The sequence below is a fragment of the Pogoniulus pusillus genome, chromosome 6 (genome assembly GCF_015220805.1).
Source record: "Pogoniulus pusillus isolate bPogPus1 chromosome 6, bPogPus1.pri, whole genome shotgun sequence".
Lineage (NCBI taxonomy): Eukaryota > Metazoa > Chordata > Aves > Piciformes > Lybiidae > Pogoniulus > Pogoniulus pusillus.
The window spans coordinates 18,697,367-18,719,570 of NC_087269.1; the positions used below are offsets into that span (position 1 = coordinate 18,697,367).

The window sequence follows — 22,204 nt, forward strand, 5'->3', positions numbered from 1 at the left end:
GGAAATTAGAAATTTGACTATACTGTTCAACAACTAGCATGTCAAGGCAGTTTTATTTTTATCAAGGTATTCATTGATATGGGACGTAAGTTACTCTCTGTGTTTTACAAGTACTTAGGTAGAATCACAGAATCAACCAGGTTGGAAGAGACCTCCAAGATCATCCAGTCCAACCTAGCACCCAGCCCTATACAGTCAAGTAGACCATGGCACTAAATGCCTCATCCAGGCTTTTCTTGAACACCTCCAGGGATGGTGCCTCCACCACCTCCCTGGGCAGCCCATTCCAATGGCAAATCACTCTCTCTGGGAAGAACTTCCTCCTAACATCCAGCCTATACTTCCGCCAGCACAACTTGAGACTGTGTCCCCTTGTTCTGTTGCTGGTTGCCAGAGAGAAGAGACCAACCCCCACCTGGCTACAACCTCCCTTCAGGTAGTTGTAGACAGCAATGAGGCCCCCCCCCCGAGCCTCCTCTTCTCCAGGCTAAACAACCCCAGCTTCCTCAGCTTCTCCTCATAGGGTTTGTGTTCCAGGCCCTTCACCAGCCTTGTTGCCCTTCTCTGGACACATTCCAGCACCTCAACATCTCTCTTGAATTGAGGGGCCCAGAACTGGACACAGTACTCAAGGTGTGGCCTGACCAGCTCTGAGTACAGGGAAAGGATAACCTGCAGAAATTTGCTGTGATAGCTTAAGATTTAATCATTCAGTAATATACTCAATCAAATTAGACATCAAGAATGAAACCCACAGAGAAAAAAATTAAATAAATCCGTGATTAAGCTGCTCTGAACTGGCAGTTAGCCTCATTCACAAAAGACTGATGAACCCAGCAAGATATCTGTGCAGTGCCACACAATCTAAGCCAATGTATCTCCTCCAAACTAAAACATTACATATACTTTTTATTATCTGTAAAACTCTGGTCATTAATATTGACAAAAGAATTAAGCTTATTTACAACAAAAATCTAAACACTGCAAACATTAAAACTTTCTTACCTGACTTGTGTCTGAAATTGAAGCCAAAGAAAATTCAGAAGAAAGATCTGCTTTAATATCTTCCACATCTGCTGGACTTGTTCTTTGAACCTCAACACTAGTAATATAGGACAATCTCAAATTTTTCTCATTATCCAAAGTCTCTTCCATCCTGCAAGAGAAACATTTTTTTTGTTTTCTAATCATACAGCATAGAGCTTCTGAAGTCTTAGAGAACAAGTCAATTTGAGATCAGTAGCTGCAATTTCTCATGCAAAAAGCTTTCTTCAGCCTATAAGTTACAGAGCAACTTTCCAATAGTTGGGAAGTGGATTTGCAAAGCTGTTTGCATCATGATGAAACAAGAACAGCCCTTCTTCTTTCAATACAAACCTTTTACCAGGTGTCACGGTCTGGAGGAGAGAGACTAGAAGTGTCCAGAGGAACAAATTTTTATCTTATATATTTCTGTGTTGGGGAATTAAGGTACAAGCCAGACCATATATCACCATGAAACTATTTATTAAAAAAGAATAAAGTGAAAGAGAGGAAGAAAAGAAGGGGAGAGAGAGAAAAACAGAGATAGTACATTTCCCACCCAGCACAAAACCTGAAATACGCCTGCACTTCAGTGTCTAGACACGAAATAGCTCAGCCTTCCTACCTAGACTATAAAAAGCAGACACAGAATTTCATTAAACTAGACAAACATAACCATACTGCAAACAAACAAAAGCCATACATAAACTAAGCACCAGCGTTTAGTTTGTTTCTTCTAATGTACAGGGTTTTTCTTGTCAGGCAATTATATGAAAACCAGGAGAAGCTCGGCGTGCAATATCACAGCTTGAACACACACTGACCCACAAATAAGTTACTACTGGGAAGAAATAATACGTGTGCCACCATGGTCTAGAAGTCTTACTCATCAGCTACTCAAAGGCACACTGCAATGCTATCAGGCGTCAACAGGAAAGATATTTGTTCCATAAATGACATTTCAATTGCTTTAAGTAAGTGTATTTGAAAGCATGATTTGTCAAGATTGTGCTCTCATTCTGCTCCTCTTTAAGTTATAGGCAAAAGACAAGCAGCACTACACATGTAAAGTTGGAGCTGAAAGCGTTTGTGTGAACCTGGCACTCAGCAGTAAGGTTCAAGCAGTCGCAGTACAAGAACCCAAGACGCAGACTGTACTTCTGTCTCCACGTTGTGTCATATAGCACTGCAATTACCTTACGCATTCTAGTGTAAATATGCACATGGCCTGTCTGAAGCCGGCAGAAGGCACTTGTATACTGAGACTTGTTATTGTAACTCTGCTTATCTGCTTTAGAGTTGCAGACACCCTTAAGAGAAAGGGACCCAGAGTGGCACACAGAACAACGTGCGGCCACAGTACACAGTCTGTAGCATTAACTTGCAGCACATGAAAGAGTAGAAAAGGCTCTAAACCACCCAATAATCTTTGCAGCTTATATAAAACGCACAGTAGCAACCTTTACACTTGGAAAAAAGCGTTTACAGGAATTTTCTCTCTCTGGAAACACCAATTTTCCACTTCAAGGCTTTGTGGTATTTTCCCGTTCTTACGGGACGCGGCCTCATGGTTTGGTCTACATCACGGCCCTGAGCCAGCCGTTACCCGCGACTCGCACACCTTGCAGCAGTACCGAAGTTTTCACACACCTTCGGTGACTTTTCACCCACCGTAAGGCTAGCAACGACGGGACGAGAGCGAGGGAACGAGTCCTCAGCACTGTCCGCCAGGAAGGCCACCCACACTGCGTCCTAGTTCCACCACCCAACGCCCGCAACCCTCGCCCGCCTTCTCAAACGGAAGCCCGATAGCTCCGCAAACTGCCGCAGCCTTACCTGAGGGCTGCGCCACAGTAAGCAGGCAGAGCTCCGGTGGGAAAAGGCCGCGTTGCTGGGGCCCCCGGAGCAGACACGGCCGCTCAGCGGTGCGGCACGGCACGGCCCGGTCCGGCCGCGGCTTCTTTTCAAATCCGGCCAATGGCAGTGCGCGGCGCCGCGCGGCTCTCCGGGAGCGCGGATGTTGCTGCGGCCCCATGGGAAGTGTAGTTTCGGTGGGGTGGTGGCGGCGGTTTCTGCTGGCCTGCCTGCCGGGACACCACAGCTGAGCTTTGCTGTGGGCGTGCGTACGAGGGGATGCTTACTGAAACTTCTGTGCTGCACGCAAACGGAGCCTTCTGGGGCTCACCGCTCTTGCGGCAGCTGGACCTTGACTGCCGCGGGAAGGCGCCCCGGTTTCGCTGGGCTGCCCCGCGGCCTGCCCGCACCCGCCCGCCTCGCCTTCTGCAGTGCCTGGGCTTTGCCGGTTTGGCAGATGGATATATGTAAGTTAATGCTTGTTAATGCTCCCGATGATTACAGTGTTGCTATTTCCAGGGGCGTTTTTGAGGCCGAGAAGCAAGCTGAAGCTTTGCAGTCTGTACAGTCAGTGTATAAACAGGGTGATAGCTATTTGTAGGTAGTGAAATGGAAGAAGCCATTTGCTGCTCCAGCTGCACATGCCTTATATCGGAACAGGGATCAGCAGAATTGGGAAACTCCGGCTTTAAGTTCAGGCAGTGGCTTGTTCCACACCCCGGGTTGCAATACAGAGAGAGTGACAGCTCTGGTACACACTTATATGGTATCTTTGTTTAGCACCTTACCCAGGTGGAAATTCTTGTTTGGAACCAGGCTTGCTTGATTTAATTTCTTAAACACCACTGAGAGGTATTTGCAAAACAATATCAAAGATACCATCCTTTTCTAGAATGTCAGGGCATGGAAATGTACTGGGTTTGGTAACAACCATTGCCATGAGTTTCTTTTTAGACTTGGACAGGAAGTCTTTGAACTTTAATAAAGAACATGTGCCAGGTTTAAATGGAAATAAAAGTGCAACTAACTTGAAAGTCATAACTACCAAAGCCAAATGTTTGTCTTTTATTTGAAGAAAAGTGTGCAGATAGATCCTGTATCAGCTGCTTTGATGAGGCCGTCTTTAAGATTAAGTCACATTTTTTCTTTAAACAAAGGCTAAGTGATGTCAATAAAAAACATGTAATTGATTTCAGTTTGAATGCATCTTGCAAGAGTTGGTCTGTTTTAACAGCATAAAATGATGCACCTTTGAAAGGGAGAAAAGGATCTGGGGGTCCTAGTTGATGGGAGATGACCATGAGCCAGCAATGCGCTCTTCTGGCCAGGAGGACCAATGCCATTCTGGGGTGTATTAAAAAGGGGTGTGGGTTGTAGGTCGAGAGGGGTTCTTCTGCCCCTCTACTCTGCCCTGGTGAGGCTGCATCTGGGCCCCCTGGTTCAAGAGGGACATAGCACTGTTTGAGATAGTCCAGCACAGAGCCACAAAGGTGGTTAAGGGAATGGAACATCTCTTATGAGGAGAGACTGAGGGAGATGGGTCTCTAGCTTGGGAAAGAGGAGACTGAGAGGTGACCTCACCAATGTTTATCAATATGTAAAGGATGAGCACCAGGAGGATGGAGCCAGGCTCTGCTTGCTGATGACCGCTGACAGGACAAGGGGCAATGGGTGGAAGCTGCGGCATAGGAAGCTTCATGTAAACGTGAGGAGGAAGTTTGTCACTGTGAGGGTGACAGAACACTGGAACAGGCTGCCCAGGGGGGTTGTGGAGTCTCCCTCTGGAGATATTCAGAACCTGCTTGGATGCATTCCTGTGTGATCTGATACAGGTGATCCTGCTCTGGCAAGGGGGTTGGACTAGATGATCTTTTGAGGTCCCTTCCAGCCCCTGACATTCTGTTATTCTGTGAATCTGAAATTGTTGGACAAATAAAACTGAAAACTTGCGTAGACATTGTTTCAGACTTAGGCTGGTTTTAAAGTGTCTTAATTTCTCTCCTGAGCAGTGAATTCAAGCTACTGAACTAACCTAATGCTAAATCACCTTTTTTGTACCGGAGGGGCTGAGAATGGCTCTCAAAGGGAAAAAAACCTGCTGGTAACAAACCTGAAAGTTCTTTTCTTCCCATTTGTGGGACAGGAAAATTGTAGATCTTCTCAAAATGTTTCTCAAGCCATATTCCTAAAAACGTTGGGGACTGTTTTATAAAGAAAATTGTTTTGCTAAGTTGAGACGTAACAGAGCTCATGGCATGAGCAATATTTTAGGTTTGTTAGAATATTAGATTTCTGAAACTGTTTCTATAATATTGCAAATGCTGCATAGTTTAAACTAGTATCTCAAAAGGCTGCCACCAGCACACTGAAAGACCAAACTAAAACATAGTCTAACATGTGCTCCTAACTTCACACACTAGATCATCATAACCAGCCCAGCCTGTTTTGGAGTGGAAGATGATGAAACTCCTTCTATGTAAATAAGCTTTATGGCTCTCCACCAATATATTCTCCTTAAAGTGGTTTGTGCAAGGACAGCCAGTTGTAACAAAAATGTCTGCTGTCAAAACTGTTAATCAAATTTTAGGGGATAATAAGTTGTGTTTCATTCCAAATTCTGTATAACTTATGGAGCAAGGCTGCCACTGTTATAATTCTCACCATTACTCTTAGAAACTTTATATATATGGCAGGATTGTGCATAGTCTGGGACACACTATGTGGATAGTCTACTCATCTGAGTGGTGAGATGATGCCTTATGAGATGGCATATTTAAGTTAGCTTTTACATTGCTGTCAGAAATATTTAAAGATATACTCAACACTGTTGAGACCTGGCTTAACGCTCTCAGCACATCTAAACAGCAGCCAAACCAGAACTGGCTTCAGCATTGTATTCAACTCTCCTTTCCCAGGGAATTAACAAAGTACTTCAGTTTCCCCTCTGCATTTTTGGCTCTGTGGTGTTTCCTCTTGCCCTGATAGCACTGCTTTCCTGTCCTGTTTGGAGGCAAGGTTCTTCTACGGGGTTCATTCGGTACCAACTGGCATTGAATCATAGAATCAGTCAGGGTTGGAAGGGACCACAGGGATTATCTAGTTCCAACCCTCCTGCCATGGGCAGGGACACCCTATCCTAGAGCAGGCTGGCCAGAGCCCCATCTAGCCTGGCCTTAAATGCCTCCAGGGACAGGGACTCAACCATCTCCCTGGGCAACCTGTTCCAGGCTCTCACCACTCTCATGGTGAAGAACTTCCTCCCCACATCCAGCCTGAACCTACCCATCTCCAGCTTAGCTCTATTCCCCCTAGTCCTGTTACTCCCTGATATCCTGAAAAGTCCTTCTCCGGCTTTTTTGTAGGCCCCCTTCAGATACTGAAAGGCCACAAGAAGGTCACCTCAGAGCCTACTCTTCTCCAGACTGAACAGCCCCAACTCTTTCAGTCTGTCTTCATAGCAGAGCTGCTCCAGCCCCCTGATAATCCCAGTGGCCCTTCTCTGGACCCGCTCCAGCACACCCACATCCTTCTTGTAATGGGGGCTCCAGAACTGGATGCAGTACTCCAGGTGGGATCTAGCAGAGTGGAGTAGAGGGGGAGAATCACCTTCCTCGACCTGCTGGCCACACTTCTCCTGATGCAGTCCAGGCTCTGGTTGGCCCTCTGGGCTGCAAGTGCACACTGCTGGCTCGTGTTGAGCTTCTCATCCAGCAGCACCCCCAGGTCCCTCTCCTCAGGGCTGCTCTCCAGCCACTCACTGCCCAGCCTGTATTTGTGCTTGGGATTGTCCCAACCCAGATGCAGGACACTGCACTTGGTCTTGTTGAACCTCATGAGGTTGGCTTGAGCCCACCTCTCCAGACTGTCTCTGAATGGCATCCCTTCCCTCCAGCATGTCTGCTGCACCACACAGCTTGGTGTCGTCAGCAGACTTGCTGAGGGTGCACTCAGTGTCTCTGTCCATGAAACCGTCAGTTCCACATCACAGAGGTATCTTGGAGGAAAATGGTGTATTGCATTTTATTCTTGGTACTCTGCCATGTCAACCCCTTTTCATACCTGCCTTTCAGTACAGTGCATTTATCTTGTGGTTTGTACAGTTCTCTGGATGCATTTCACATTTCCTTTAATTTGAACCTATATAGCACTGCCCTCAGTGTCCCATTCCCATCAGTTGCCTTCAGTGACATTATTTGTAATGCATATAGAGGTGATTTTATGGACTCATGACATTGCAAGCTATCCATTTGTATATTTTTCCTTAGTACTATAGTTATATTTTCCATTTTCCTCTCTTGTAAGCAATGAACTATTTTTTGAGTCTGGTATTTCATGTTTCACAATTTATTCAATATCACTTTTCTGTGTCTGATTCTTTATGAATTTGCTTTTTTACTGCCCAGACCTCCTAAAACATCACCTTTAGTTTTTTGTAAAAGTTGATGTGTTTTCTGAAACAGCAAGATTAGCTTTAAAATCTCTGGCTTAAGGATGGCTTTAATGTGCATATGTTTGAGCTTTCCATTTACCCACGCACCACAGAGACAGTCACCTGAAAGCTCACCAACTTTTGCATTACCGCTCAGTGTAATGCAGTGTTTCCTCCTTCAAACAGACATAAACATACCTCACATTGCTTACAGCAGACAAAGTGGCATGGCTCAGAGCCTGAGGCTTGCAGGCAGAATTCCTCGACACTGCTGCAAGGCCCTCCTGTCCTCGCTCACCCTGCAATACTGGTGAGGTGGCCCTCCACCACCCTGTCCTCACTGGGCACGCAGGCAGACCTGTGGCAGAAGGTCCCAAGTCTAGGGGATACCAAGGGAATCAAGCACAGCTGCAGGAGGCAGCTGGCTCAGGAGGCTTCAACCCAGGGGAAGGTGATGGTGTCATAATCTCAGAGATGGCAGCAGGGCTGGGTGGCAGAGGGTGGCTGGCTGGAGTGTCTAGGGCCCTTTTCCAGAGGGAGCAGGGGCTTTCTGCCAGCCCAGCAGGCGTTTGTGTCTAATTTGGTTAACCAAGTAATGACAGGATGTTGGGTGACATAGGAGGAAACCACTGGAAGAATGATTGTGAGGCTGCCCACTTGACATACTCTAAGACCACAAAATAGAGTTTGGAAAATGAATCATAGACCTGCCACCAGAGAGGATTGGGAAGCACATACCAGCATGAGATAGCCAGCCAGGAGCCTTGGGAGGAAGGAGGGGTTGCTGATGGGCAGCTGGAGGCAAGATGTAGCACCTGATGCTGGACCTGGGCATTGATGCTTGGCATCTAACTGTATCTCAGAGTCAGGGCTGGCTGCTCCAGCAAGTAAGGTGCTGGCAGTTGCCAGTGCTCTGAGGTCACGGTTATAGTCATTCACTAAGGAGAGACAGGGACCTCACAGCTGGAGAGATGATTGTGTTAAGAAGACTCGTCGTGTTTTTGTTTTTCATGGATGCAGTGAGGCCACTTGGGCCCATATGAGTGTTGTGTATAATGAAAATGTGCTACATGTGTTCAGCATATAATTTTTAAATCTTCTTAATTCTATTTGAAAACCTGTGTATGGCAAACAGTATTACTCCTTGAGCAATAGCTGCATTGTTTCATATAGGAAAAGATTTGGAATATATTTACTGAGGTGTATTTTGTTCAGTTTGCCTAACTCAAGACTTAGTCTTTGGACGGAGCACAACTGAGACAAAAGAAACTATCAGTGTTTCTTCCTGCTTCTCTTTCAGCCCTCTGGCTATTCTTTCTCATCCTCATAGAATTATTTCATAATTCTCAGATGAACTAAAGAGATCATTTCAGCTGTAATCAACATTTCAATCTTCTTATTAAATAAAATAGTTTCAAAATCAATTATTCTTGTAATACAGCAATATAAATAATTACTGTTTCGAAGGTCAAATCTGGGAATTTGAAATTGGAACCTTCTACGTCCCATCAACAAGGTAAAGCATACCTGAAGATGTAATTGTGTGCCTTAGATCATTTTACTTACCATGTAAGTGTAGCTACAGTCACAGGTTCTTTTCATTTGAACAGCTCTTTAATAAGTGCACGTAATCAAGCACCTCATAGTGATAGTTTTCTATATTGTCTCTGGCAACTAATGCAAGTAAATGTCTTGGATATTCTGAGGAATTGGTAATGCAGTTTGTTGTTGTTGTTTTTTTCCCCCAATCTTCTGGTATTGTGAACAGGAAGCTGTTCAAGGCAGGATCACTAAGGCCTTCCCTTAGGGCAGTTGTACTTACCTTTTCTTAATGTAGTGGGATTCTTAACCTCAAAGGGGCTTTGTAACATTGTCACAGCATAAATTAGGGCAAAATGTATCTCTTAAATGTTTTTATGATATACTTTATTCATTTGAACTCACAATTTGGATCAAAATGTAATGGGCTGCCAAGATGAATAATAATTGTGAAGAATTTTGTGTTTGTATATATGGATATATTTTATGTATGTTTTACTATGAAAGGAAACCAAAGCTTTACTAGCTGGAGGGCAAAAGTAAAAATTACTGGTTTTTTTCTTCTGCTTTTTCTAGGATCTTTCTGTAGCTCTGGCAACAGAAGTTATAAGACCACTAGTGATGACTAAATATTTTGCTGCTTTGTTGCTGAAAGAGACAGAAGCATTTAGACACAAATTGGCTGACCAGGTCCAACAACACAATATCGGTCAATGTAACAGTAAAAGTGATCTCCATTGGAGAAGATGGTAAGAACTTTCTTTACTTTGTGACATGAGTATTTGTCCTATACAACCTGTCAGCTGTTCTGTCTGACTTAGTTATGCAGTGAATAGTGTAGTTAGTCATCAGGTGTTTAAGGTACGTGTAGTAAAACTATTGTTTAAAAAATACAAAGTCAAAGTTTTTTTGTTAAAGATTTTTTTATTTGACAAAAGTTTCCTACTCTTAAATTGTGTGCTGTATTATTTTTAAGAAATACCCATGTATGTGGCTTTTCCATAGAACTGGTCACTAATTGTAGTTTCTGGAGCATTCGTGATGTGCGCCAGAAAATGTACTCCATGCCAACCAGATCCAGTACACTGTTTCACTTTGCATTATGATCATGCTGCATCATGTAACTAGGCAATTTTGAGCTACTGGTAATCACATAATTGGAAAACTTGACAGAGAATACACAAGCAGATAAGTTGGTATTGACTATGTGTGTGTGCTGGTTTGAGGCCTATCAGAATATTTTGCTGAGAGAAATTAAATCCTTAGCAGTGTGAAGAAAGAAAAAAAACCCAACAGTAAGCTGCTGAGAAATGCAACTAGTAAAAATAGACAAGACACTTCTCACACACTGCTCAGCTCTCAGTTCTGTTCCTTCTTTCTGGCAGTCTAGTCTTTGTGGTTGCCTCTGCCTTAACTCGTCAATCTGACTTAAACCTTTTTCCTCTAACCTCCTTGTTGTCTTTTTGACATCTCACCTCAGATCTCTCCAGATTTATCACATGAGATATACAGGGATTGATCTGGTTATTTCTGGAGGGAGGGAAAGAGGGAAGGGGGAGGATGTTGGGTTGAGACCCCTCCTGTCAATCTGATTGTTCTGGGATGGGTATTGTGTTTCTGTATCACTTCTAATACAGCTGTATATAACTGTAAAAATATGCTTGTAAAGTGTGCTAAGCTGTAAATACAGCTTCATTCCTGAGTGATTTCAGAAGGGGGGTGGGGCAGGTAACTCCCAAACCATCACAGTGTGTAATGTTTTTTCTTCCTAGTCAACATTATACTGATGTCTCAGGACAGGGTTAAAAATGCTGAGCAACTAGAATAATAAATTGAATCCTGTGCTGAGCAAAGTCAGTTTGAGTTTTGACACTCTTTGTTTTCATGTAGCCAGGACCTTGCGTCTTAGTATTCCTATGAATTTCAAATTCTTACATCCTTTGGACATAAGTATTATTGTTGATATAGAAGGGTACATGCAGGCCAGAAACACTGACTGCTTTAGAAAAGGAGATTTTATATATATTCTTTTTCTGATATATTTTTCCTCCCTTTTTTCATTTTTTCTTTTCCTTTTTTTTTTTTTCCATCTTTCAATTTTTAAAAACTATTTACAAACTTCTGCTTACATTCTGCAAATGTTTGCATAATGTCTTTGTAGCTCTGTGTCTGGGACTAGGCCTGTTGCCACTTTTTGCTGTACAAGATGTTAACTATTTTCCTTGCAGACAGTGTGCTAGTTTGTAACCTCCAGGTTAAGGCTGGGGATGAATTCCAGATCTTTTTAGCAAAACTTCATTTCTTTCCATGTGTTGTTGATTTTTTTTCAATCATCTACTGAGCTGTATAAATACCACCATGAGTAACTGTAATTTAAAGGTAAAATCTCAGGATGCGCTTTCCTAAAATGAAACATATGTTTGAGTTTTTTTTCAATTGAGGTTTCAGAAATTTTATTTCTATTCCAGGTTGCTTGTGGAAGTTCTTCTTGGTGTGAGAAATTCAATCTTTAATCCTTAGGATTACTTTTTTGAGAATATTGTTTCTTCTTTTTGGTGTTAAATAAAGTACAAGCTATAAATAGCTTTCTAATGGCTCCAGAGCCCTTAAGACAGCCCCAGAAAATTTTACCAAAGACATTCTATTGGTCATTACATTCTCAACTGTTGCACTGGAACAGTGAACAAGATACATTGGAACATTAAGTCAGTATGCATCTAGAGTAATGCAATTCTGAAACTGGAAACTGGCCAAGATACTAAGGTATATGTGAATATATTAGATCTATAGCTCATAGCTGAAGTAACCAGAAGAATTTCACTAAACAGGAGTGTGTGTATTTACATTCTGTGCAGAAACCCAGAAGACTGGATGCTTCTGTTTCAAAAGATGCCTCAAAAAGATGTGGTTCAGGAGCAAGAAGCTTACTGCTCATGTAACATGGGCTAAATCCAAGGAGGATATATTGCAGTGTAGCCATTACAGTGGTTCAGTATAGTATTACTCATCTTTCTTGCTCTGACATGCAAGATAGAGCTTCTTTTATTCTTGGCAAGTGTTAACTGTCTGTCTTGGCCTCAGACACTAGTTCTGTTCTATGACATTATGTACTGTTCCTTGGAATGTAATCATGGCTTTGGGAACTAGGGGTTTCACCTTGAACTCATGTGAAGATGCAGTTAGAGGAGGATAGTCATGCCACTAACCTTCAGATGTTTTAACTTGGGCTTCCTGTAGAGCCAGTGGCATGAAATGATCAGAATAGTTTCAGACTTAAGTTAAATTCTTATTCTAGAAGTGCAGTTATGCTGTATGGCACAGCTAAGTAGTAGAACCATGATCTTAATTGTCTTCTGGAAGAAACTTACTTTATTTATTAGTATCTTGGTTTAGATATCAATGTGTCTAGTACCAGGTGTTCCAGAGTACTCCAAATTCCTTTCTTCCCCCGTCACCCCAATGTGGGTTTGAATGGGGAGAAGAAGGTGCAAAAACTGCTTTCCCCCTCACACCTTGTAGGCTTGAAGGGGGAACAGCAAAAGGTGCCTTTCTGCACGTGTGCTGACCCATGTGGAAGCCTGTGCTGGAGTCAGGCTGGTGGTTGGCTGGGTTTTTGCGCCCAGTATAAAATGGCAAATGGGCATTTTGTCTAGAAAAGGATAAATAGAGCAAGGGAGAAGGTGTGAAAGAGGTTTCCACCTTGAAAAAGTTCCCCCCTGGACAGAGTTCTTGACAGGACAGCTTCTTGCCATGACAGAATTCTCATTTTGGACCCTCCCTGCTTTTGGATAGCTTCTACCTTTTCACACAGCTCTCAGTTTTACACCGTCCCTGCTTTTGGGCTGTTCTCTTCACTTTTGTACTGTTCTGTGCAAACTTGCAAGCTCGACAAGTCTTGGGGTCCTTTTGGGAGAGCTGCCGGTGGCACCTGGACCCGGTTGCCCTTGGATCCAGTTTGGCTGTCCCCTGCCGCTGCTGAGACACTGTTGCCTCCACAAATCCCTGTTTTGTGGCAGCTATGTCTCAAGATATTTCTGAGTTTGGCGGCTTTGCCACTTGCTTCTGCCATGTGGATTCAGACTATTGGGTATTGCTTGTAGTCAGGAGGTGTCTGAGAACAGAGAAATTCAGCAAGGTATCACTGCCAAATACCTATTTCACCTCCATGACTAAAGCCTGCTGTTGCCTTAATTCTCTGCTCAGTCTGATTGATAGTGGGATAAATGCTTATATCTTAGCCTTTTCCATTTCTTCTCTTCCTAAATCTCTAAATTTGTCCATAACATCCTTTTGAAGAATTCCTGATCAAACTGGAATCTGTAAATAAACCCAAACTAGTTTTGTATATAGTTTGGGGATGGGGTTTCAGGAAAATAAACTAATTCGATTTTTATAATTCTTGACTTGGCCATGTTAATTCCCTGTCTCCAAGACACTGGATAACACAGTTATTCTACAGCATGATGAAAGAGAAAGGGCGACAAAGCTGGTGGAAGGCCTGGAACACAAACCCAGTGAGGAGAGGCTGAGGGAGCTGGGGTTGTTTAGCCTGAAGAAGAGGAGGCTCAAGGGTGACCTCATTGCTGTCTACAACTACTTGAAGGGAGGTTGTAGCCAGGTGGGGTTGGTCTCTTCTGCCAGGCAATCAGCAATAGAACAAGAGGACACAGTCTCAAGTTGTGCTGGGGGAAGTATAGGCTGGATGTTAGGAGGAAGTTCTTCCCAGAGAGAGTGATTTGCCACTGGAATGGGCTGCCCAGGGAGGTGGTGGAGTCACCATCCCTGGAGGTGTTCAAGAAAAGCCTGGCTGAGGCACTTAGTGCTGTGCTCTAGTTGATTGGCTAGAGCTGAGTGCTCGGTTGGACTGGATGATCTTGGAGGTCTCTTCCAACCTGGTTGCTTCTATGATTCTAAGGAAGGAGCATTTAGAAAATAAATTTCTTAACCAGTGACTTATCTTTAAAGGACTTGGGAAACAGTGGCACTCTGACAACAGCAGATGGCCCAGGGCATTTTCTGTTTTGATCTGTATTATTATTACTAATACTACTATTATTATTTTATCTTAAGCTTATATTTTATTATTATTTCAAACTCTTGATTGTCTGTCCTGTAGCAAAAACAGAAGGCAGGGAGCTTAACATGTACTAGATATTTGCCCTGCAGAGTCATGCTAGAATGAAGTCATGCTCCTGAGAGGAAGAGCTTATATTTATGAATTGGACTACAGTGCTCTTTGCAGTCATAGACTCATGAAATTATTTGGGTTGGAAAAGACCTTAAACCTCATCTAGTTCAAACTTTCCTACCATGGGCAGGGATGCATTCCATTAGTTCAAAGCTCCTTGTAATCTAACCTTGAACACTTACAGGAGGATGCATCCACAACTTCTTTGGGCAACTTGGTCCAGTCCTTACCACTCTCCCTGTAAACAATTTATTTCTAATATCTAATCTAAATCTGTTCTTTTTCAAATTGAAACCATTGTCCCTGGTCCTGCCACTACTCTCCCTGATGAACAGTCCCTCTTTGTTTTTTCTGTGAACTTCAACTACTGAAAGGTTGCTATAATGTCTCCCTGGAGCCTTCTCTTCTGCAGGCTGAATAGCCCCAACGCTCTCAGCCTATCTCCATATGGACGATGCGTCTGCCCTTTGATCATCTTTATGGGCCTCCTATGGATCAGCTTGAGCAGGTCCATGTCTGTCTTACACTGGATGCCTCTTAAAGAGAAACACAGTCTTTGCTGAAAGTGACACAGCAGATAAAATATCATCAAAACTCGTAAAGTTTCAGTTGCTTCTCAAAGGGTGGATTCATGAGCAGCTAATTTTTGTAACACATTTTATACCATTATTTTCAGCCAAATCACCAAGTAGATCTACATTGCCAAACAGGTGCTGAGACAGCAGAAGAGCAGGCAGGAATGCTGGTGGGACAAAAGGGCAGGGCTGTTTTTAGGCAGTCTTAGATTGGCTAAATTGCATGTGAATCATAGAATCATAGAAACAACCAGGTTGGAAGACACCTCCAAGATCATCCAGTCCAACCTATCACCCAGCCCTATCCAGTCAACTAGACCATGGCACTAAGTGCCTCATCCAGTCTTCTCTGGAACACCCCTAGGGATGGCAACTCCACCACCTCCCTGGGCAGCCCATTCCAATGGCAAGTTGCTCTCTCTGTGAAGACAGCAATGAGGTGCCCCCTGAGCCCATCTTCTCCAAGATAAACAACCCCAGCTCCCTCAGCCTCTCCTCATAGGGTTTGTGTTCCAGGCCCTTCACCAGCCTTGTTGCCCTTCTCTGGACACATTCCAGCACCTCAACATCTCTTTTGAATTGAGGGGCCCAGAACTGGACACAGTACTCCAGGTGTGGCCTGACCAGTGTTGAGTACAGGGGAAGAATAACCTCCCTTGTCCTACTGGCCACACTGTTCCTGAAGTTGCATCTTTGGCAGTTCTTCAGCAAGGAGTTAAATATGCAGATGGCTGGATGGATTAGAGCTTATGGGCATGTCCAGACTTGCAGAGTTAGTATTTCCAAATGTAGTTGAACATACAGTTCACAATTTGATGCTGCCTTGCCTGATGTTGTCACAACATGCTGCAGCCAAGGATAAGCAGAATTATGAAACAGGCCAGGTTTCCGAACTGAAACTTTACTCAGAGATGAAATCTGATGAAATGGAAGATTTTTCCACCGAAATGAATGTCAGCAAGTACTGATTGTTCTGTCCATGTGTGGTCACAGTAATTCCCATTTTGCAAAATCTGGGATGTAAATGGCAAAATTCCGTTGTTAATAATTCACTTTTCTGCATCTGAATTTCCCTTCACTGTTTCAACAGATGATAAGGATCTGACTGTAGTTCAGTCAGGTGCTTTTATGCGGTGTTGGCAGGCACTGTCATATTACCACACTTACCTGAAAAATACAGACATTTGCAATGCATTGTAAGATTTTTTTGAGGTGAACGTCATTGTAAAAAGAAGATAATGATTCCAACAATTAATCCAAATATTCTATATAGAGCAGATTGGAGCATTGTGAAAAGAGCCAAAACAAATTTAGGGTAAGAGAGGAATCCTTTTATTGTAAGGATAAATTAGTATGTAGCTAGAAATGAGTCATTCTCTATCTCATTTCTAACTGGATGACTCATGCTCTTGGCAAATGAATTAACCAAGATAAATTATTCAAGAATAGATGCTATAGTTTTATTACTGTTTTAATCAGATGGCTGTTGCTGGTACAAATAAACATGAGTCTTCATTTCAGGGGTAACAAATACAGCTTTATCCTTTAAATTATGCCACTGTGTTCCTTGAGGATGTGTTACATGTGCCATTTTTTTTCCTCATCTGATGTTTTCAGTTCTAGGTAGATGGTGTAGCTGGCTATTGGGTATCTGTATCATCTGTGGCCATGAAGAATCTCATCACTGAACCTGGACAAGGAAATTCTAACATGGTATGTATTTCTTTCCAACCATGCTTTGGGGAGTTTGTAATACCACAAGTGAGGTCAGACCTGATGAAATCACAACTAATGTTAATACCTGCCTGTGATTGGAAGAGGACACAGACCACAAACTTGGGATTTCTGGCCTCTTATTAGGCAAGTCTGTTGCTCATATTTCCCTTTCCTCCCAGTTCCCATTGTACTTGACCTTCCTCTGTATCATTAACTCCTACTGAAGTTCAGTGACACTGGTTGCTGAGAACTCAGTTTCATTTGACTATACATACACTTTTCTCTAAATAAATCATATATTACCTCTGTGTGGACATTCGTCATGCAATGAAAACACAGAACACAGTTTTATTGTGATAGTTCTAAATTATTTTCAGCTGAAGTAATAAAGAGGAAAATCTGACACATTTAGGTGAGATGCTCATGTTTCTGAAGTACAGTTCTTAAATTAGCAGTGTAACTTGTAACATTAGAAATTATGCATGTGCATTGCAGATGCCTGTACTTCTTTATTGTTAAAAAGAAGGCTATTTGCTAATATAGGTAAAATTATTCCTGTCCCAAAACACAGTATCTTAAGAAAGCTTCACTGAGCAGTAGTTTCTATTCTTTTTATTTTGTTGAGTTATATGTACAGCAGAAATAAACTTTGACATAGAAAATAAGACAAATTATGTCAAACAAGGTCTTCAAACTGTGTTTAGAGGTCAATAACCTGTGTATCTAGAACTTCTGTCACACTGGTAACAGCAAAATGTCAAAACTCACGTGGATGTACATGCAAGGATGAATAGGTGGCTTTCCACTGAATTTTACAAGCAGAAAGGTCAATGAAAATGTATGTTTCCAACAGGCTAAAATAGCTTCAACAGAGAAGGCGAATACTCATGAGTTAAGTTGCTGAAACTGCAAGCAAGGGTTGTCTTTCTTTGCTTGCTTGTTTGTTTTTGAAACCTAAATAGGTAAGCAACATGAAGGAGGAGTCTTCCCAGGGCCCTGCCATATCAAATAAAAGACAGCATGTTCTGTCTGATGAAATACTACGTTTGACTGCTAAGCAGTCCAAAGCACTGCTGGGTTAATAGCCAGTTTTGATGGGAATACTACTTCTGGGGAACTGCAGCTGTTTCCTGAATCTATGATGGGCTGGGGGAAATGAGATTTCTTTTTAAGACGATTAACATACTCTGATGCTTCAGGAATTTGAAGTCATTGAAATTTCCATTTAACACTGATCCTGCCTAGGCAAACGAGTTAAAAATACGCAGATGATTTTGGAATACTGCAACTCAATTTTCCATTTGGAAAGCGTGGATATTTTTATTTTCATTTTGTGTCAAACTTACCCCATTGCAGGTTTAAGTTTGGTGCTGAGACCTGTCTTCTTGCCCCATCTCAGATCTCTCACTACTTTTGGTTTAACATGGTTGCTTTTGTTTCATTAAATGGGAAGTGCAGGAGCAGTTGTTCAGGTCATGAATTCCCAGTAGACCAAGAGTCTGTTTGTATTAGTTATGTTTCACTGCAAGAAAACAAGTATTTTGCTAAGACTAAGGATGCCGCAGTCAAATTCAAGTTGCCCTCTGTGTTGGAGAGGACTAGGAAATCTGTTTCCTTGTTGTTCCCTCATTTGTAATCATTTGTATTTGTGGAAATTTCATGTCATCATTTGAGCTCTGGGAATACAGACCAATGCAGGTGAGAAATCTCTGTGCAGGTGACTATAGATAGAAGAACCAGTTTCTCCTCTTCTTCAGATGGGTAGTGTCCAATGAGGAAGGAGAATCTTTTGTAATTGTCAGCCACTCTGTTGTTTTTCAAAGGGCTGGTTTTGAAACTGTCGCTTCCCTCCTGGTGGTACTATAAAGGTCCATATATAAAAATGCTGAGTTGGAAAACAAAAGTAAAAACATTCGGCTGAGCAAAACCAGTATGTGTGCACACATGAGGGTAATTGTCTGTGGGGGAGTGTTGCAGAATGGCTAAAGGAAAATGGACATGACTTAGAGGTAGGCAAGCAGGATGAGTATATGGAACTAAATTAAGGCTGTGCTAGGCCACACTGAAACAAAGGCCACATTGAAGAAACAAAGACATATTGAATAAACAAAGGCAGCATTTAATATAACTAGCTAGGGAGGCGCTGTCCTTGACGAGTCAGCAGACAACTCAAGCAGAGCAGGACACAGCTAACTCTGAATAAGATAAGAAGTAGTTTGCTGCTTGCAGCTCTACGTAGCAAGTAGGTGCACCATGCAAATGGGGTATTTAGAGATTCAGCCATTTAGCTTCTTACATGTATGCATATATTATCTGTAACACATATAAGCGTGCGTCTACTAAATAAAGTTGTCACTCGCTTTTGATCCACATTGGATTGTGCGGTGTCCTTGCATATTGAGTTCAGCCCTTCTCCGCGAGATCTGCCTCACCACAGGGGAGCAATCTACCAAATGCTCTGCTGCTTGTTGCAGTTGTGGTTTTTTTTTGTGATGGTGAACAGTATTTCTCAACAGTGAGTTGTGAACTTGCATGTTTCCCAATTTCATTTTGTGTATGTAAATCTTATATTTAAAAGTAAGTAGCAGTACACTGAGCCAAATACTTAGGTAGGAGACAGGGTGGATGGAGGCAAAGGTGAATGTATTTGAAATGAGAGTTTGTTTGTTTTTTTAACATACCTAATAGCATGAATTGATTACCTGGCTTTTTCTTTTTTAGAAGCCGCAGAATAGAAACTGTGGCATGAAAAAGATGATTCACTTCCAAAAACTACTTTGTCTTCACTGGCTTGTACTCCTAAACAATAATCAAGGACTAGATTTTCAATGTTTGCTAGTTTAGGGAACTTTAGTTGGAATGACTGAAATAAGGCACTAATGTTTTTTTTATTTCCTATAAAAGATGGGCACCAACAGCTCTGCCATGATGCCATGTCACAAAGAGTAAGTGCAGCAAATTAAGTTGTAATTTACTAGTTGGACACAGATAAATAGAAGAATTAGAAGGGAGAGCTTTAGAAAGAAAATGTTCTTGCTGTTTTGTGACCTCAATGTGTTTGGCTTTTTTCAGTTGTGGTGGAAGATGGCAACTACAATCTCTAACCTCATCTCAGAGCTGCCAGAGGATAACTGTAGAAAGTGCTTGAGCAACTGCACAGTGTGGCCACAGGGATGAGTAGGCTGGTAAGACCAAATTCTGTTTACATACTCTTCTGCTATTCCCTAGTCTTGGCTATTGTTATTAGATATGTAAGTCATGTCCTAGACCAGACACCTTCTAGGCAGCGTTTATACTCCCTTGCTAAGCTTGGTGATTGGGCCAGGAAATCTATCTGTTCTCTACTTGTTATCAATGAAGTGAATGAAAACTCCTCCTTAGGGCAATTCACATCACCAAAGTGGAGTTCTTGCTTATACAGAGTGTCTTTCAAGTTTCAACTTTTTGAAGAGGAACACGGCTTTCCCTCATTAAATCAATAGATCTTGGTTAATTGTCATAGAAGGCATAATCAAAAGGAGCCTGCACTAGGAGGTGAATGGGGAGGGAAGGAACTGGTGGTCTCAATATAATCTTTCTTGGCTTTAATCTGGCAAAGATTCAGGCATATGACTGCATTTTTGCCCATCACTTCCTCTGTCATCTGAAATCAGTTTCCCCTCTCAGATGCATCAGTGTTTGGGGAAAGCAGAACTCTAATGCCAGCTAGTTGTTGTCATAGTAAGGCTTAGCTTTCTTGTGATCACTAGAGCCTTTTGTGTCCCTTTTTAGATAAGGATTGTACACAGTTTTAGAGCTGTTTTGTCCCATTTGATTTACCCTTCTATCATATGTCATTATATAGTTATGTTTGATTGTTGGGTTTCTATCTCTGCAGTTGAGTAAGGGGAAAAGGCACTAATGTCAACTGATGGCCCTGCATACACAAAAAAGTATGAATGAAAGGCAATTGAGAAGAAACCCTGCCTAGACTCTTAAACTTGGCACTTTTCTTTTTGATATTTGATATGTGAATACACCTAAAACAAATCAAAAGTATCTGATCTTTTGCAAGCAATGCACTTACTGTTTCCATGTTAATTTATCAAGCCACACCATATTTTCAAGGTGAAAAATCATACAAGAACTTGCATGACTTTTCTGTAATACAGAAACAACATAGACATAACCTAAATAGACATATAAACAGGAATGGCAGTGTTCCAGCAACCCCTTGATCATAAATCTGCAGGCAGCTATGCCATTACTCTTTGCATTGCTTAATATAGTTTGTGTAAAGTGAGACATGCACATGCTCCTCATTACCAGTTCTCTCTAAAAAATGACCAAAGCTTTGTAGCCGACTGCTTTGAATTAGAATAACACCACTGGTGCTCTGCAAGGTTAATTTTTTTTCCAGTTCTTGAGTAATGGATTTACATGTGGACTGCACCTGTTTGGTGCTTATTTTAGCTTGGCCTCAGACCAGGGATATAGGAGCCACAAAAACTGAGGGAGGGGGAGCTAATCCTCATAGGTTCCTGAGAATTTCAGGCCAGGTAGCCTGATAACATACCTGAAAGGGTTCTTTGTTTTGGTTTCATTTGGTTGTTAGTTTGTTGTGGGGGTTTTTGTTTTGTTTTTGTTTTGTTTTGTTTAAATTAGTAGCATTGGTTTTGAAACTGTAAGGGCTGGAGTACAGCACCACTCATCCTGTGGCAGATTATCTTAACCACAGTTAGCCGTTAGTTTGCTGAAACTGACTCATAGAGTTACATACAGAATTGTAGCCTGCCTCCCTTTACTTATAAAGAGATAAATAGAGGTGATAGAAAGCTAGGTGTCTGAAGTGCAGGTGCTTATGGAACAAACCATGAAGTGTTTGCCATATAAGTGCATACTGTGCAGCGAGTCAGTATAGCAGACTTGTTCATGGAATGTATTTGTGTCCTGGATTCTTCAGCATGCTATGTGTTTGTAGTCCTTTTCTCACCAGGTTGCTGGTTTACAGTGAAATATGTAAACAAGTAATTTCTACCTATTCTGGTTCAGAAAGGAAGACAGAAATAATGAGTAAATGTTGATACTGAAAGAACTGGAAACATCCTCGATTTTGTTAGTATTGCACCTCTTCCTGGATTGTTGTCTTGTAAGTTACACTGAAAACTGAGCAAGCTCACAGGATTTGTTTAGAAAGTTAGAATAAAAGGAAGAGAAAAACTTTACTTTGGTTGCCTCAAAGTGTTATAAACTGTAATATATACAATGACTTTCTTGACAGATTTTTCCACCAGGTTCTTGATTTGCAATGACTTAAATTTCTGTATATTTTAAATATATTTAAGAGTAGACTAGGCAGTGGCACTGAATGTGTGTGTGTGTGTGGTATGAAGACAAGGTACTGCAGTACCTCTTAAAAAATGCCTGCTTTTAGCTGCTTGTCCTGTGATGCATTGTCTCATAAATATTATGGGTAAAACCCAAGCAGACAGCAGGTCTTGAGTCAACTGCTCAACTGGGAAAACGGCAGAATAGTTTATTTCTACTTATTGTCCTGTTTTCAAGAGGTGACGTTATCACTTCTGTCATATTTCTCCTGGATTCTTTTCTAAGACATTTGAGCTTTTCAAATACTAAGGATAATGTGGGACCTACACATCACCAATATAGCCCCCTTGCAGAGTATTAGAAGAGCACAGGCCGTCTGCATCAGGCAATGAGTTCATTAGTTCATGTGTGCTGAGGTTCACAGCTGGTGCAGAATAGGATGAACTCACAGATAGGCTGCTCCCACTTTCGACTTTATTAATGCTAAAGGCTCAGGTGTTTTTCCATAGTGTCAGATGGCACTGTAATTTGCCTTGTGCCCAAAGTAAGCAGTGCTATGTGCACCCGAGGACT

At 42.0% G+C, this 22,204-nt stretch overlaps 2 protein-coding genes across 2 annotated transcripts in view; one reads left to right on the plus strand and one right to left on the minus strand.

Annotated features, from left to right (window-relative positions):
- Nucleotides 1-2,944, minus strand: part of KIF20B (kinesin family member 20B) — a 42,786-nt gene extending 39,842 nt beyond the window's left edge. The window contains exons 1-2 of the mRNA XM_064144736.1: nt 2,860-2,944; nt 1,006-1,156 (exon numbers count right to left, since the gene is read on the minus strand). Coding sequence (XP_064000806.1) covers nt 1,006-1,155 — 150 coding nt within the window. The 5' untranslated portion in view covers nt 1,156; nt 2,860-2,944. The remainder of the gene's footprint in view (nt 1-1,005; nt 1,157-2,859) is intronic.
- A 127-nt stretch (nt 2,945-3,071) lies between these two features.
- The window catches only part of PANK1 (pantothenate kinase 1), a 50,734-nt gene continuing 31,601 nt past the window's right edge, over nt 3,072-22,204 (plus strand). Inside the window, exons 1-4 of the mRNA XM_064144739.1 lie at nt 3,072-3,344; nt 9,422-9,594; nt 16,226-16,321; nt 19,397-19,509. The gene's annotated coding sequence lies outside the window, so the exon portion shown is untranslated. The remainder of the gene's footprint in view (nt 3,345-9,421; nt 9,595-16,225; nt 16,322-19,396; nt 19,510-22,204) is intronic.